General features: G+C 36.9%; 1 protein-coding gene across 1 annotated transcript; it reads left to right on the forward strand.

Moving 5' to 3' along the window:
* The first annotated feature begins 2,758 nt into the window (after positions 1 to 2,758).
* LOC139042773 (ferritin heavy chain-like) lies at positions 2,759 to 5,037 on the forward strand. The gene has a single exon (XM_070502930.1). It carries the CDS (start codon positions 4,120 to 4,122, stop codon positions 4,666 to 4,668), a length of 549 nt encoding a protein of 182 aa, XP_070359031.1. The 5' UTR covers positions 2,759 to 4,119; the 3' UTR covers positions 4,669 to 5,037.
* The last annotated feature ends 11,822 nt before the right edge of the window (positions 5,038 to 16,859 follow it).

The raw sequence follows: 16,859 nt of genomic DNA on the forward strand, positions 1-16,859 counted from the left end.
GAGAAGTAATTGTGTTTAAGGCAAAAAGCGTAATCTGATGCCTAATTGGAATTTCTTAATTTTAATTTTATTAGTTTTATAGTTGTATCTGCATATACTTATAAATTGTTAGTTTCACAGTTATAAACGCATGCCCTTAAGCATAGAGATTTTTATACCTGGCTTTACGTTTATGCATTTTAAGTAAAATTATAATAGTAATTTGTCACCATTGGGTGTCTTTGATTTTTTTCTCCTTCTAAAGGAAACAGTTTAAATACACATTCAACATCTCTCCCATTCATTGCTTTAATTTGGAGAAATAACGAGACTAAAGCTTTTAATGGACCACTCAATACTTTAATTCATATTTTTGAGCCCCTTCTATGTGAAATTTAGCATCAAACAAGTTAAACAGTCTTTGGACTAAAGGACCTCATGGTCCAGCCAAATTTTCCAAACTATCTAGAGAGGAATCCTGTTCAGAGTGTCACTCTCTGCTTTACAAGATGTGTACTTGAGCATGTTACATCCTCTCTAATTTACAATTTCTTTGTCTGTAAAATATGGGTGATAACAATAAAAGTTAACTCAGAGGGTATCTGTAATGAGATAATGTAGAGTGAACAGCTCAAAGACAGATAATATTGATTTTGACTTGATAGATAATATTGATTTTGGATTGATATATCACTTTTCATGACCCCTCATTAAATGATTAATTTATACATATGCATGCACACACACACACACACACATACATATATGGAGAGTGAGATAAGCCACCAACTGCTGCTACTCATGGTCCACTTCCTTATGAATACATCATCAAGCCTAGCGCATGCACTAATTTTTAAAGATGGGATTACATGGAACATTGAACAGCACTCAGCTGCAAAAAAAATGCAAATGTGAGGAGTTTATAGAACAAGTTTTTGTGTTAGGATGAATAAAAATACCTGGCATATAATAGATGTTCCGTAGAAATATACTGAATGAATGAGAGATAATCACTGACACTGAGTCAGAACTTATTGCCTAATATCAGTTGTGTAACTGTTAGTTCTGTAACAGGTTTAAATGATGAAGGGAACTGAAAGTCAAAAGAGTTTTTACAGATTATATAACTAGATTTTTTATTTGATGACCTGAATTTATTATAAATAATACTGTGATGGTTAATTTTATATGTCAACTTGACTGGGCCAGGGGCTAGCCAGATATTTAGTCAAATCTTATTCCGTGTGTGCCTGTGAGGGTGGTTTTCCATGAGATTAACATTTGAAACAGTAGACTGAGTAAAGCAGGCTGCTCTCCTGAATGTGGGTGAGCGTCACACAATCAATTGAAGGCCTGAATAGAACAAAAATGCTGACCCTCCTCTGAGGAAGAGGGAACTCTTCCTGCTGGACTGCCTTCAAGCTGGGACACTGGTTTTTTCCTGCCTTCAACTTGAACTTCCTGGGTCTCCAGCCTGCTGGCCTTTGGGCTGGACCCACACCATCGGCATTCCTGGGTCTCAAGTTTGCTCCTTACAGATTTGGGGACTTGTCAGCTTTCATAATCACATGAACCAATTCCATATAGATAGATAGATAGATAGATAGATAGATAGATAGATAGATAGATAGATAGATGTATATATGGTTCACTTCCTGTTCGTTCTGTTATTCTGGTGAACCATGACTAACACTGATATAATACAAACATTGACCACAAACATTTCAAAGAAATATTTATCTTATAGTCCTATATTCATATTTTTAAAAAACATGATCTACTCTGAAGTTTTCTCATTCTATGTTTATATATAGTTTTATATTTCTCACGAAAGAAAAACTGAATGGAATGCTTTGCTTATATATATGTATATTTTCTTCATGGAAATCTGAGGTCCCAGCTCATGCTTGCTTATTGATTTCCCTCAGAAAAGTTAGTTTTTAAACCTTGGGTTTCTCTCAGTTATAATAAATATTTTACCATTACTTTCTTCCCTAGGAGGTAATGATGAGGGATGAAATATCTGAGAAACACCATTATCATTCCTTAGTATACACATAACCATTCAATAGTCTTATTATTTCAAGTATTTGAAGTGTAAAATTGTAGGTAGAAATTAATTATTAAATAATCTTGGGAAATACTGAGAAAATGCTCTACAACATCAAGACTCCTACTTAAATAGATTCTTACAATCAAGTCTAAATTGAAATCTCCCAAGGAAACTTTGAAAGTCTACAATTACATTAAGACTCAACACTGGTGTTAAGAAAACACAGAACACAACATTATCTCACTCAGAAACTGACCACGTAATTCTCTTCCATCTCTAGTGTGTGATTTTATCATTAAAATCAACTTATGAAATAGACACTGTTGTTATTTTATTTCTTTACAGAATCAGCAATTAAATGTCTCTAGAACTGTTTAAATAAGTTTACATCATGACATTTGATATGTGATCCTTTTCTTTCTTCATAAACTCTGATCATAAAATAGGATAAGCTTCCAAAAGAGAAACAGAGACCAAAAAAGGTGCATTAATCAAAGCTATGGGATTAAATCTTTATGTGAAATTAGGCATTTTATCCTAACTTTACCTGAGAGTACTTATAATATTCTGTCATTCTGTCTTATAACTTGAGAACACAGACCACATTTGATTCTTCTGCACATCTCAAGAATCAAACACAGCGTCTGACACATATTTGGAGTATATGAATGGTTGTTGAATTAATGCACAAATTAATTATAAATACCTAGGTTGATCTTCTGTCTCCCACTATAATATCCTTGAATTCTATGAACATATTTCGTCTTTTTTATTTCCATGCACATGTGTAATATCTTGTATGTATTTACTTGAGACAATAAGGGGGAAAAATGGTAGTTTTTTTGTTTTGTTTTGTTTTTGTCTGCTTCTCCACTAGAATACAACACTAAGGAAACAGAGACTTTGTTTCTCTTTGTTACTCATATATGCCCAAATCCTAGACCAGCGCCTGGGCCATAGCAGGTAATCAATAAGTATTTGTTGAATGAATTAATGAATGAAGGAAAGGCCATTTGAGATCAGTGGTATTCCCTACCACGGTGGCTCATTCCATACAACATAATTGGGCTTACAAAGAGACTTGTTGAGTGTCAGCGAAAGAACAAATGAGGTTGGAGGGAATGAATACATCCCCGTGGGTAAGTGCTTTCTCTAAGAATGCACCTAAACCTTTTGTTTTCTGCCAGAGAAAAGGGAAGTGTGTACGTAGCCAAGAGGAAGGTAATTGACAAGCCAGGTGAAGGGGGAGAGCAAATCTAGGATATCAGCGATGAGATCATTGAATCTGTCCTACCGGGCTCCAGACAGGGCAGAAGGAACGTGCTTCTAGGACTGTGCTGAAAGATTAAGAGATGAGAGAAAAAAGGGAGTGAAGAACAAGCTCAGAAAGAGTGAAAGACGGAGAGGTGGAAAGATTCACTGAGGCTCTAGAGGTGGTGCTCTCCTGTCAGAGGAGCGTGAACTAGACCATGACTAGAAAGAGAAAAGCGGAGGTCACTGGACTTACTAAGTCTAGGAACCGAGTGAGGAGGCTATCAGAAGTGTCATCAGTATGGATGTTGAAATCACTGATTTATCTAACATTCAAATAAAACTGTGCGATATTAAACATAACTAATGAGACCTCAAAAGCACTATATTTAATGAAACAATCACATTAGGACAATATTCAATTAAGCTGCTCAAAGAAATCATGCAAATGATTAACTTAAGATGCTTGCATCTATATTCATGAATAAAGTTTTAAAATATCATATAGTGCTGACGCTTAGCACACAGTCTCCCGGATTCATCCAAGCCCTGATCCAACCTAGAACACCACGCTTGAGCCCCTCCCAGCTACCCCGCCCACCGTAAAGTAATATAACATAACGTAACGTGACACAATGTGACGTGACGCAACGTAACGTAACGTAACGTAAAACGGATCTCCCCCACCTCCGTAAAATAACGGACACTCCCAATTTGGTGTGACGCCATTTTGGTCGCGAGCCAGAACTGCCACTGAGCCAGAGCTCACCCAACGGCGCCTTCATCACCTACTCTGGGAACACCTTGAGGTCGCCTTCGCCTTCGCGCCTCCAGCCATGGCGACCGCGCAGCCCTCGCAGGTGCTCCAGAACTACCACCCCGACTGCGAGGCCGCCATCAACGGCCAGATCTGCCTGGAGCTGTACGCCTCCTACGTGTACATGTCGATGGCCTACTACTTCGACAGGGCCGACGTGGCCCTGAAGCACTTCTTCCAGCTGTTCCTGCAGCAGTCGCGCCAGAAGAGGGAGCACGCCGAGAGGCTGATGCAGCTGCAGAACCAGCGCGGAGGCCGCCTCCGCCTTGGCGACATCAAGAAGCCAGACCGCGACGACTGGGAGAGCGGCCTGAAGGCCATGGAGTGTGCGCTCCAGCTGGAGAAGAACGTCAACCAGAGCCTGCTCGATCTGCACCAGCTGGCCACCGACAAGGCGGATCCCCATCTGTGCCACTTCCTGGAGAGTCACCTCCTGCTCGAGGAAGTCAAGTCCATGAAGGAGTTGGGGGACCATCTCACCAACCTGCTCAAGATGGGGGCCCCAGCAGACGGCCTGGCAGAGTACCTCTTCGACAAGCTCACCCTGGGGGACGGCAGTAAGAACTGAGTTTGGACTGCTTTCCCCAGAGCCACAGGGTGACTTCCCCTGATCACCATACCGAGCATGCATATTGCAATATTGCCCTTGCAAAACGTTCACTTTTTTTTTCTTCCAGTTTTGCCATTTCTTCCAATACAGTTATGTGGTTCCTAAATAAATAAAGCTCTGTCCTTGATTTCATGTGTGCAGATCTCATCTTTTAAGTTTTAAGTCAGGTATCCAGGAGTCTCTCCGCCCACCCATGTCCCATCCACATGCAGCTCGGGATCTCTGTGGATGGAGGGAGAAGGTATTCCATGGGACCCTGGGAAACACAAAATCAATCTTCCCCTCATAAACAAAGTGGGGGTGTGGGGTGGCTGGTCTGGGACCCTGGTGAATGTGGGTACCTGTGCATGGTAAAAGCCTAAAGACGTGGCCTGAAAATCACAATTGTGATTCCCCAATTGCCTCTGGGGAAGGAGTGAAGGGAATGGGATTGGGCAGGGATTAAAACAAAGGGTTCTTAAATTTTACCTGAAATTTTTTTGATTAATAAAATATGCAAATATTATTGCTTGTTAATGTTAACTAGATAGCAAAGTGGAGACCCCAAAAGCCAGCTTGGCAGACTATCTCTTTGACAAGCTCACCCTGGGCAACAGTGATAATGGTAACTGAGCCTTAGGCTGACTTTCCCATAGACACGGGAGTGACTTCCCAGGTCACCGAGCTGGACCTGCATATTGCCCTTACAAAACATCCAAATATTGTTTTTTCCTTCAATTGTCCCCTTTCTTCCATTAAAGTACCATGGTACCCAAAACCCCAAATTACATCAATAGAAGGAGTGAAAAATATAATGTCAAGGCTGAAAGTCAAATTTGTGATATTGACTATAACGTACAATAATTCTCCCTGAGTGTTGTCAGTGACTCTGGCTGCTTAGAAGAATGTAGAGGGGTCAGGAGAGTTGAAGCTGGGAGACAAGTTAGGAGATAATGTAGCTAGTCCAGAAGAGAGATGACGGTAGCTGGAACTGTGGTGGTGACAGAGGAAATGAAGAGACCTAGACAAATTCCAGATGCATTTGCATGAATCAAGAAGATTTGCTCATGGACCAGAGGTGAGAAATGGGAAATGAAAATAATCTCGGTTCTGGTGTTTGGACTTGAACACCTGGGTTGATGGTAGTGCTATTTCTTAGTCTGGGGATTTTGCCAGGGGCACATCTGGGGAGGAAGGGTGGGAAACGCATGGCATGTAAAATCTGAGATGCCTATTAGTGTCATTCAGATAGCTGAAAAAAATGCATCTGGAGTTCAAGTGGGATGTCAGGTTTGGAAACATGGGAGGCATTGTGACAGGATAAGCTCACCAGAAAGAGAGTTTAGGGAGATTGTGGCACAGCCACCCCCAAGCGTAGGGCAGCTAACGTTTAGAGAATAAAAAAAAATTAAAAAACATGAAAGACTCTAAATAGATATACTGGGGCAAATACTAAGCCAAAGAAGGCTGGTATAACTAAATTACTATCCGAGAGATTTTTAAGACAAAAACATATTTAGGAGTATTAAGTGTTTTTACTTAATGATAAATAATTCATTAGGAAAATAAAATTATTCTGAACCTATGTATATCTAATAATGGAGCCTCAACATAAATAATGCAAAGTTTGAAAAAATGGATCACAGAAATTGATAAATTCATACTTCTCTCAGAAATTGACGGATGAGACAGACTTAAATTTAATAGAAAAAGATGATTTGAATAATAAAATTAGTAAAATTGACCTTAAAAAACATAAATAGAACTCTGAACCCCCAAAACTGAGGGGATGTAAGTTATTATTAAGCATACAAGGAACACTTAAAAAGCTGACCATGTGCTAGGCCACAAGAAACACAAAAAACCCCACACAGGGCAAATTCTCTAAACAAAAGGCAATAAAAGTAAAAATAAATATGCAAAAAACAGTCTCAAACACCAAAACACTTGGAAACTAAAAGCACTCACATAAATATTTTATGGATAAAATAAAAACCCTAAGGTAAATGATAAAATATTAAGAACTAAATATAAAAACAAAAATAATACATATTTAAATGTCAGGATGATGTTAAAGCAAGTCTTTAGAGAGAAATTTATAGCATTAAATGAATGTATTAGAGAATAAGAAGGATTAAAACTTAATAAAATGAGCTTTCAAAACAAGAGTTAAAAGAATAATAATGGACTAAACATGAAGACAAAAGAAAGAGGGAAATAATTGCAATAAGAGAAAACACTAATGAAATAGAGAAAAAGAACACTAGGATTAGTAAAGTCAAAACTCAAGTTTTTGAAAAGACTATTAAAATGACAAACCCTAGTCCAATCAGTCCTCAAAAAAGTAAAGACAAGACAAGAAAATGAAGGTATAAATAAACAATATTAGGTGCAGATACAGAATTAGAGATGAAGTAGTTTTTAAAAATCATAAGTGAATACTATGAACAATGCAATTCAAATAAATTTGACAATGTAGATGAAATAGATAATTCTGTAGAAAAACATATACAACTGAAGAATAAGTTCAATGAGGTGAAAAACCAGAATAGAGTTATAATGATGACAAAATGGCACTGGTAGTCAAACATCTCCCTACCTACTCTCTCCCCAAAATACATTTTCAGCTTGCTAGCTAAAATATGCCAAAACTTCAAAAACCAAATAATACCTATCTATTAAAAACTCCTCCGGAAAAGAGAGAGGGGTGACTCCCCAACTCATTTTATGAAGCAAATATAACCCTGATTATTAAAACCACATAAAGATGGTACAAAACAGAAAAATTACAGGCAAATGTCACTAATGCATATAGATGCAAAAATCCTAAATAATATATTAGCAAACTGAATCTAAAGAAGCATTTTAAAATAATGTCATATCAAGTAAGATTTATCCCAAAACCTTGCAGAAGATTTAACAATAGACAATTTATTAATTGAATTCATCACATTAACAAATTAAAAGAACAGTATCATATGATAACCATGATAAGTGCAGGAAAAGCATATGATAAAATCAATCAATTAATCATTCATGGTATCTTTAAAAACAATGCCTTCCAAATACTCAGAGCAAACATCAAACTTAATGCTGTAATGTTACAAGCATTCCTCTTCAGCCTGGAAGAAAAACAGGATACTTCTTATAAGTGCTGAAGATTCTAGCAAGAGCAGCAAGATAAAAATCTGTCCTACCATTATCAAGACTCATAAAGCGATATCTATTCAAAAAGGGCGGTATTGGCACAGGCATAGACAAATGGATCAAAGAAACAGAACAGCTCAGAATGGAGAGCTCACCATGTGGAGAAAGAAAATAAAGTTATATGTACAGAAATTAGGCTCAAATACATTAAAAACCTGAATATAAAAAATTAAATATTTAAAAGAAATACTTCTATGACATCACAGCAGGGGAAGATGTCTTAAGATACAAAAAGCATACACACACAAAAGGAAAAGATTAGTACATTTGACATGACAGTTTATAAACAAGCCAAAAACTAGAGTAAGATATTTCTGATGCTTATAACCATAAAATAATTAATCCTGAATATGCAACAAATTAAATCAATAAGAAAACAAATCATCCAATTAAAAATGAGCAAGGATGATAGCAGGAAATTCACAAAAGGGCAAACTTGAATTGACTGTAAACAAATGAATACACACTCAGTTTCAAGATACAGAACATTTCCATATCACAAGTATCTCTCATGCTACTTTTTTGTTTTTGGTGAGGAAGATTAGCCCTGAGCTAACATCTGTGCCAGTCTTCCTCTATTTTGTATGTGGGTCACCACCACAACATGGCTTGATGAGTGGCGTATGATCTATGAACTGTCTGACAAAGAATTCAGAATAATACTGTTAAAGAGCTTCGGCAAACTAAAAGAACAAACAGACAGAAAACTAAATAAAATTAGGAAAACAATGCATGACCAAAATGAGAAGTTCAACAAAGAAATAGAATCCATCAAAAAAAAGAAAGCCTAACAGAAATCTAGAGCTGAATAATTTAATGACTGAACGAAAGAATTCAATAGAAATCTTCAAGAGCATATTCAACCAAGCAAAAGAACCTGAACTCAAACACAGGTCATGTTAAATTAACCATTTAGGGGAGCTAAAATAAAAAAGAATGAAAAACAGTGAAGAAAGCCTACCAGAATTATGGGACACAATGAAGAGAAACAACATACTCGATATTAGAATCTCAGAAGGAGAAGAGAATGAGAAGGGACAGAAAATCTATTTAAAGAAATAGTGGCTGAAAACTTCCCAAACACTGGGAGAGGAATGGACATTCAGATACATGAGGCTCAAGGGACCCCAAACAGATTGAACCTGAAAAGGGCTTCACCAAGACACATTATAATTAAATTGTCCAAAGTCAATGGCAAAGAGATTTTTGAAAGCATCAAGAGAAAAGAGACTCATCAAACATGAGGGAGCACTCATAAGATTATAAACAGATTTCTCAGCAGAAACTCTGCAGGCCTGAAAAGGGTGAAATGATATATTCAAAATATTGAAAGAAAAAAACTGGCAAACTAGAATACTATACCTGGCAAAGTTGTTCTTCAGAAATGAAGGCGAGATAAAGACTTTCCCAAACAAATAAAAACTGACGGAGGTCATCACCACTAGACCTGCCTTACGAGAAATGCTAAAGGGCATTTTACGGACTGAAATAAAAGGAAGCTAATTAACATCATAAAAACATGAATGTCTAAAACTTATCAGTAAAAGTAAATATATAGTCAAAGCCAGATTCTCTAATATTGTAAAGCTGCTATGTAAATCACTTACAACTGTAGTTTAAAAGTTGAAAAAAACCAAATGTATTAAAAATGACTATAACTATAATAATTTGTTATTGGATAGACAATATAAAAATGATGTAAATTGTGTCATAAATAACCTAAAGTGTGATGGGGGGAGAAAGAAAAGTGACATTTATGTATGCTCTTCAAGTTGTTCTTATGTTTAAAATTGTATGATATAACTATAAGATATTTTATTTAAGCCTCATGGTAACCACAAAAGAAAAACCTGTAATAGATACACAAAAGATTATAAGAGACAAAGTATACCACCACAAAAAGATATTAAATCACAAAAGAAGACATCAAGAGAGAAAGCAAGGGACAAAGGATCTATAAAACAGAAAACAATTAATAAGGCAATGCTAGGTCTTTACCTATAAATAATTATTTTAACATAAACAGATTAAATTCTCCAATCAAAAGGCATATAACGGCTGAGTCGAGAGAAAAAAACAAGATTCAAAAATATGCTACCTACAAGAGATTCGCTTTAGCTTTAAGGAAACACATAGGCTGAGAATGAAGGGAAAGAAAGATATTCCAAGCAAATGGTAAACAAAATAAAGCAGCAGTAGCTATACTTATATCAGACAAAACAGGCTTTAAGCTAAAATTGTTACAAGAGACAAAAAGGTCATTACATAAAGATAAAGGGGTCAATTCATCAAAAAGATATAACAGATGTAAATATTTATTAACCCAACATCAGGGCACCCACATATAAAAAGCAAATGCTAACAGAAATAAAAGGAGAAATAAACAGCAATATAATAATAGTTGGGAACTTTAATATCCCACTTTCAACAATGGCTAGACCATCCAGACAGAGAATCAATAAGGAAACAATGGATCTGAACTATAGACTAAATGGAACTAACAGATATGTACAAATGGACCTTAACAGATATTTTTCCAAAGAAGATCTGCAATGGCCAACAGGTACGTGAAAAGGTGCTCAACATCAATTGATATCAGGGAAACGCAAGTTAAAACTACCATGAGATATCACCTCAAACCTGTTAAGATGGCTATCATAAAAAAGACAAGAGATAGCAAGTGCTGGAGAAAAGGGAACTCAGGCACTGTTGATGGGAATGTAAATTGGTAAAGCCTTTATGAGAAACAGTATGGAGCTTCCTCAAAAAATGCAAAAGTAGAACTACCATATGATCCACCAATCCCACTTCTGGGTATACATCCATCCAAAGGAAATGAAATCATCATCTCAAAGAGCTATCTGCACCCCCATGTTCATTGCAGCATTATTTATAATAGCCAAGACATGGAAACAAATTAAGTGTCTATTTATGGATGACTAGATTAAAAAGTGTGATATATATATATGAATATTATTCATCCATAAGCATAAAGAAATCTTTCCATTTGTGACAACACAGATGGACCTTGAGGGCATTTTGCTAAGTGAAATAAGTCAGAGAAAGACAAATACTGTCTGATCTCATTTATATGGGGAACCTAAAAAACCCACCAGAGCCATCCCTGATGGCCTAGTGGTTAAAGTTTGGCATGCTCCACTTCGGTGGCCTGAGGTCAGTTCCTGGGCACGGAACCACACCACCCGTCTGTCAGTAGCCATGCTGTGGTGGTGGATCACATAGAAAAACTAGAAGGACTTGCAACTAGAATATACAGCTATGTACTGGGGCTTTGGGGAGGAAAAAAAAAAAGAGGAATATTGGCAAAAGATGTTAGCTCAGGGCAAATCTTCCTCACCAAAAAAAAAAAAAAAACCCCACCAAATTCATAGAAACAGAGAGTAGATTGGGGATAGCTAGGGGTGGGGGTGGGGGTGGGGTGGGGGGGAATGGGTGAAGGTGGTCAAAAGGTACAAATTTGCAGTTATAAGATGAACAAGTTCTGGGGATCTAATGTATAGCACGGTGATTATAGTCAACAATATTATACCGTATACTTGAAGAATGCTAAGAAAGTAGATCTTAAAAGTTCTCACCGAGGCTGGCCCAGTGGCGCAGTGGTTAAGTTCGCATGTTCCGCTTCTCGCTGGCCTGGGGTTCGCCAGTTCAGGTCCCGGGTGCAGACATGGCACCGCTTGGCAAAAGCCATGCTGTGGTAGGTGTCCCACGAATAACGTAGAGGAAGATGGGCATGGATGTTAGCTCAGGGCCAGGTTTCCTCAGCAAAGAGACGAGGTTTGGCAGTAGTTAGCTCAGGGCTAATCTTCCTCAAAAAAAAAAAAGTTCTCACCACATGCACAAAAAAATGGTAACTGTGAGGTGAAAGATGTCTTAACTAGCCTAATTGTAGTAATCATTTTGCAGTATATACGTTTATCAAATCTTAATGTTGTGTACCTTAAACTTACTCGATGTTATATGTCAGTTATCTTTCAATAAAGTTAGGGAAGAAATAAAATAAAAAATATTGATCTTACCAAAGAACTCGCTCTTTGTTTAATTTTTTCATTATTGTTTCTTTGTTTTCCATTTCATTGTTTTCTCCTCCTTTCTTTTATTTCTTTCATTCTGTTTCCTTTGGGTTTATTTCGCTCCTCTTTTTCTAGGCTCTTGAGGTGGAAACGTGGATTATTGATTTGAAGCTTTTCCTCTTTATTATATAAACATTTAGCTTTATAAGTTTCCTAATCGGCACTGGGTTAGCTGCACCCCACAAATTTTGATATACTGTATTTTCATTTTGTTAAATATATTTTTTATTTCCCTCGATTCTTTCTCTTTGACTAATGGATTATTTAGAAGTGTGTTGTTTAGTTTTTCAATGTTTACACATTATCCTCATCTTTCTGTTATCAATTAGTAGTTTGATTCCATGTGGTCAGACAATATACTCCATATGATTTAAATTTTTAAATTTGTTGAGGTTTGCTTTATGGTTTAGGATATACTTTATATTGGCATATCTTCTGTGGGTATTCAAAAGGAATGTGTATTCTGATGTTGTTGGGCAAAGTATTCTATAAATGTCAATTAGATCACTTTAGCTGATGTTGTTAAATCCTTCTATATCCTTGCCGATTTTCTGTCTAGTTGTTCTATCAACTATTAAGAAAAGGGTGTTTAAGTCTCCAACTATAATTGTGGATTTTTCTATTTCTTCTTTCAGTTCTGTTTTTGCTTCTCATATTTTGTAGCTCCTTTGTTTGGTGCATACTCATTTAAGATTTCTATGTTTTCCTGGTGGATTGACACTTTTATCGTTATAAAATGTCCCTCTCTGTCTCTAAAAAATTTCTTTTCTCTGAAATCTACTTTATCTAATATTAATATAGCCACTCCTTCTTTCCTGTGATTAAGATTTGCATGATACATCTTTTTTTCCATCAATTTACTTTCAACTTGCCTATATCATTGTAGTTGAAATGAGTTTCTTGTGGACAGTGTAAAAGTTGGGTCATATTTTTAAATTGATTCTGTTAATCCCTGCCTTTAATTGCTACATTTATACCGCTTCCATTTAAAGTAATTACTTATATATTAGGGCTTAAGTCTGAGATTCTGCTTTTTTGCTGTTTTCTCTTTTCTGCTTTCCTGTTGGTTACTTGAACATTTTTCAGAATTCCATTTTGATTTCTCTATAGTGCTTTTGAGTGTGTCACCTTGTGTGACTCTTTTAATCATTGCTTTAAGTATTACATTATATATACATAACATCTCACAGTCCACCTATGCTATTTTACTAGTTCTAGTGACATGCAGAAGCCTTACCTCCCTTTACATCTCTTTACCTTCCTCCACTTATCATATAATTGTTTAAAATATTTCCTCTACATACATACATTTAGGACCACATCAGGCAGTATTATTATTTTGGTTTTCACCATCAAATATAATTTAGAAAACTCAAGAGGAAAAGGAAAGCCTATTGGTGTTTGCCTATATTTTTGCTTACCTTGATCTCTCTTCTATCCTGATGTTCTAAGGTTTGTTCTTTTATTATTTTATATTCATTTAGAAAACTTCTTTAGCCATTCTTTTAGGGTAGATCTGCTAGCCACAAATTCTCTTAATTTTCCTTCTGAAAATGTCTTGATTGCCACTTCATTCCTGAAGGATATGTTCACTGGATATATGATTGTGGGTTAACAGTTTTTTGGGGTAATTTTCAAGCACTTAAAAAAATATTTTGCCTCTTCTTTCTGGCTTCCACGCTTTTGAAGATAAATCCACTGCCATTCTAATTGTTTTCCTGTCTTTAGTTTCCAGCAGTTTAATTATGATTTGTCTTGGTGTTGATTTCTTTGCGTTCTCCTGTTTAGCATTTGCTCAACAATTTGAATCTGTAAGTTTACGTCTCTTGACAAATTTGGTACAGTCATTATTTCTTCAAATACTTTTTCAGACCTGCCTTCTTTATGCTTTCCTTCTGGTTCTCTGATGACGTGGGTGTTAGGACTTTTGTTATAGTGTTATAGAGCCCCTAGGTTTTCATTTTTTTCAATCTGTTTTCTCTGTGTTGTTCAGATTTGGTAATTTCTATTTTTCTGTCTTCCAATTCAGTGACACTTTCCTCTCTTCCTTCCGTTCTGCTGTTAAGCCTGTCCCCTGAGCTTTTTTATTTCAATTAGTATAATTTTCAGTTTTAAAATTTTCATTTAGTCCATCTTCCTATCTTCTGTTTATTTGCTGACACCTTAATTTCTTTTCTGAGATTTACTTTTTTTTCACTTGTTTTATGCATGTTTGTAATGCTCTTTGACATATTTTTATCATGACTGGTTTAAAATCTTTGTGAGATAATTCTAAAATCTATGTCATCTCGGTGTTGGGACATGTTGATTGTCTTTGCTTTTCATTCAGAATGGGATTTTTCTGGTTCTTTGTAGGATGAGTGATTTTTGACTGAATCTAGATATTTTCATATTATCTTACAAGACTCTGGATCTTACATAATCTTTGTCTTAAATGGCTTTTTTCTGACACTGCTCTGACAGGGGAAGGAGAGGGTTGCTGATTTGTTAATGCCAGGTGTGGGCAGAAGTCCAGGTTCTCTAGTTGACTACCACTGACATCCAAAGAGGGCTGGGCTCCATATTGCTACTGGGTGGGGACTGGAGTTCCCGTTCCCCGTGTGTTCTCCACTGATACCAAAGTGAGGGTGGTCTAGTTACCACAGGGCTATGGTGAAAGTCCTGACCTTCTATGTATTCGTTATAGTTCTCCAAAGAAAGCGAATCAATAGGATGTTTAGAGAGAGAGAGAGAGAGAGTTATTTTAAGAAATTGGTTCATGTGATCATAGAGGGTGGCAAATCCAAGCGCCATCAGGTTGGGGACCCAGGAAAGAGCTGATGCTGCAGTTCAAGTCTGAAGGCTGTCTGCTGGCAGAATTCCCTCTTGCTCAGCGGAGGTCATTCTTTTATTCTATTCGGGCCTTTAATTGATTGGATGAAGCCCACTCACTACTATGTCATTCCTCAGATTCCAAGGTCTCTAGTTGGTCTGCTTTTTTCTCAGCACCCTTTAGAGTCTTCTTTTTTTAAAAAAAAATAAATGTTGCAATATAATTCACATACGGTACAATTTACCCTTTGAATTTATAATTCAATAGCTTTTAGCATACTCATAGAGTTCTGCATCCATCACCACAATAAATTCTGGAATATTTTCATTGCCCCCAAAATAAACCCTGCTCCACTTAGCTATCATTTTCCAGTCTCCCCACCTGCCCAAGCCTAGGCAGTTGCTAATCTACTTTCTGTGTATTATAGATTTGTCTATTCTGGATATTTCATAGGTATGAAACCACACAATATGTGGTCCTTTTTGACTGGATTCTTTCACTTAGCATGATGCTTTCAAGGTCCATTCATGTCACAGAATGCATCAGTACTTTATTCCTCTTATTGCTGACTAACATTTCATTAGATGGATATATCACATTTTCTACATCCATTCATCACTTGATGGGCATTTGGGTTGTTTCCACTTGTGATTAGTTTCCTGTAAAAATTACCATGAATTGATTGCTCAAAACAACACATATTCTCTCAGAGGTCTGGAGGCCAGAAGTACCAAAATATTTTCACTGGTCCAAAATCAAGATGTCAGCAGGGCCATATTCCCTCTGAAGGATCCAGAGGAGAATCTTCCTTTCCTCTTCTAGTGTTTGTGGCGGCCAGCATTCCTTGGCTTGTGGCTACATTCCTCCAATCTTTAGAGCCAGCATCTTCAAATTTCACTTTGTTCAGTCTTCATATCACATTCTCCTCTGAGTGTGAACTCTCCCTCTGCCTCCCTCTTACATGGACGCATGTAATTGCATTAGGGCCCACCTGGATAATCCAGCATAATGTCCCAATCTCAAGATCCTAAAATTAATCACATCTGAAGAAACTCTTATTTTTGCCAGATAACACTCACAGGTTTCAGGGATTTACCTGTGGATATCTTTGGGGGGGGGGGTACATTTTTCAGCTTACTTCAGTCTTCCCTCTGACCCCAAAATATTCACATCCATCCCACATAAAAAATGCATTCATCCATCCCAACATTCACCAAAGTCTCAACCCTTTAAAGCATCAATTCAAGTCCAAAATCTCACGTAAGTATCATCAGCTCAAAAGTCCCAGATCTAATCATCAAAGTCATCTAAATCAGGTGTGAGTGAGACTCTGAGTATGATCAATCTTAGGACAAAATTCTTGTCCATCTCTGGACCTGTAAAACTAGAAAACAAGCTATCTTTTCTCAAAAAATAATGTACAGGCATATTATAAGAGTTCTAGCCATTCTCACTCCAAAAGGGAGAAAATAGAAAGAACAAAGAGGGCACCGGTCCGAAGTGACTTTGATACCCAGTAGGAAAAATTCCGCTAGGTTTCCAGGCCCAGGAGCAATTCTTTGTGGCTTGAGATTTCACCCTCTGGGCTCATGGCTCCAGGCTCTGAACCCAAGGTTCTGCCATAGGAGTTATTCTTCATTTTTTCTTGAAAGGTAGGATATATTTGTATCTGAGTAGTTGTATTAGACTGTTTCCTGCTGTCGAATTTTGGAAGCCTGATGGCATTCCTTTGTTTCATCCTCTCTCTGTCTCTTTCAGTCCAAGATGGCAGTATTTCTTCTGGTATAACATTCTCAAAAATATTGTGGGTCTCTGAGGTATGTCATAGGGATATATTCAACTAGACAGGAGGGTCATTCACAGATCCCTCCTGGAAAATCACATCTCTATTCCTAGCTTCTGCTTCTATGATTGAAGGATCCATGAATTGTATATCTAATTTCAGAACTAGCAAAAGGTTGCCCAGGAACAATCTCGGCTTTCTCTCCACAGCATGCTTTTCTAACAGTAAATCTCCTAATTTTAGCATCTTTTGCATTGTGAAGAGGTTAAGAATATCC

The sequence above is a fragment of the Equus asinus genome, chromosome X (genome assembly GCF_041296235.1).
Source record: "Equus asinus isolate D_3611 breed Donkey chromosome X, EquAss-T2T_v2, whole genome shotgun sequence".
Taxonomy (NCBI): domain Eukaryota; kingdom Metazoa; phylum Chordata; class Mammalia; order Perissodactyla; family Equidae; genus Equus; species Equus asinus.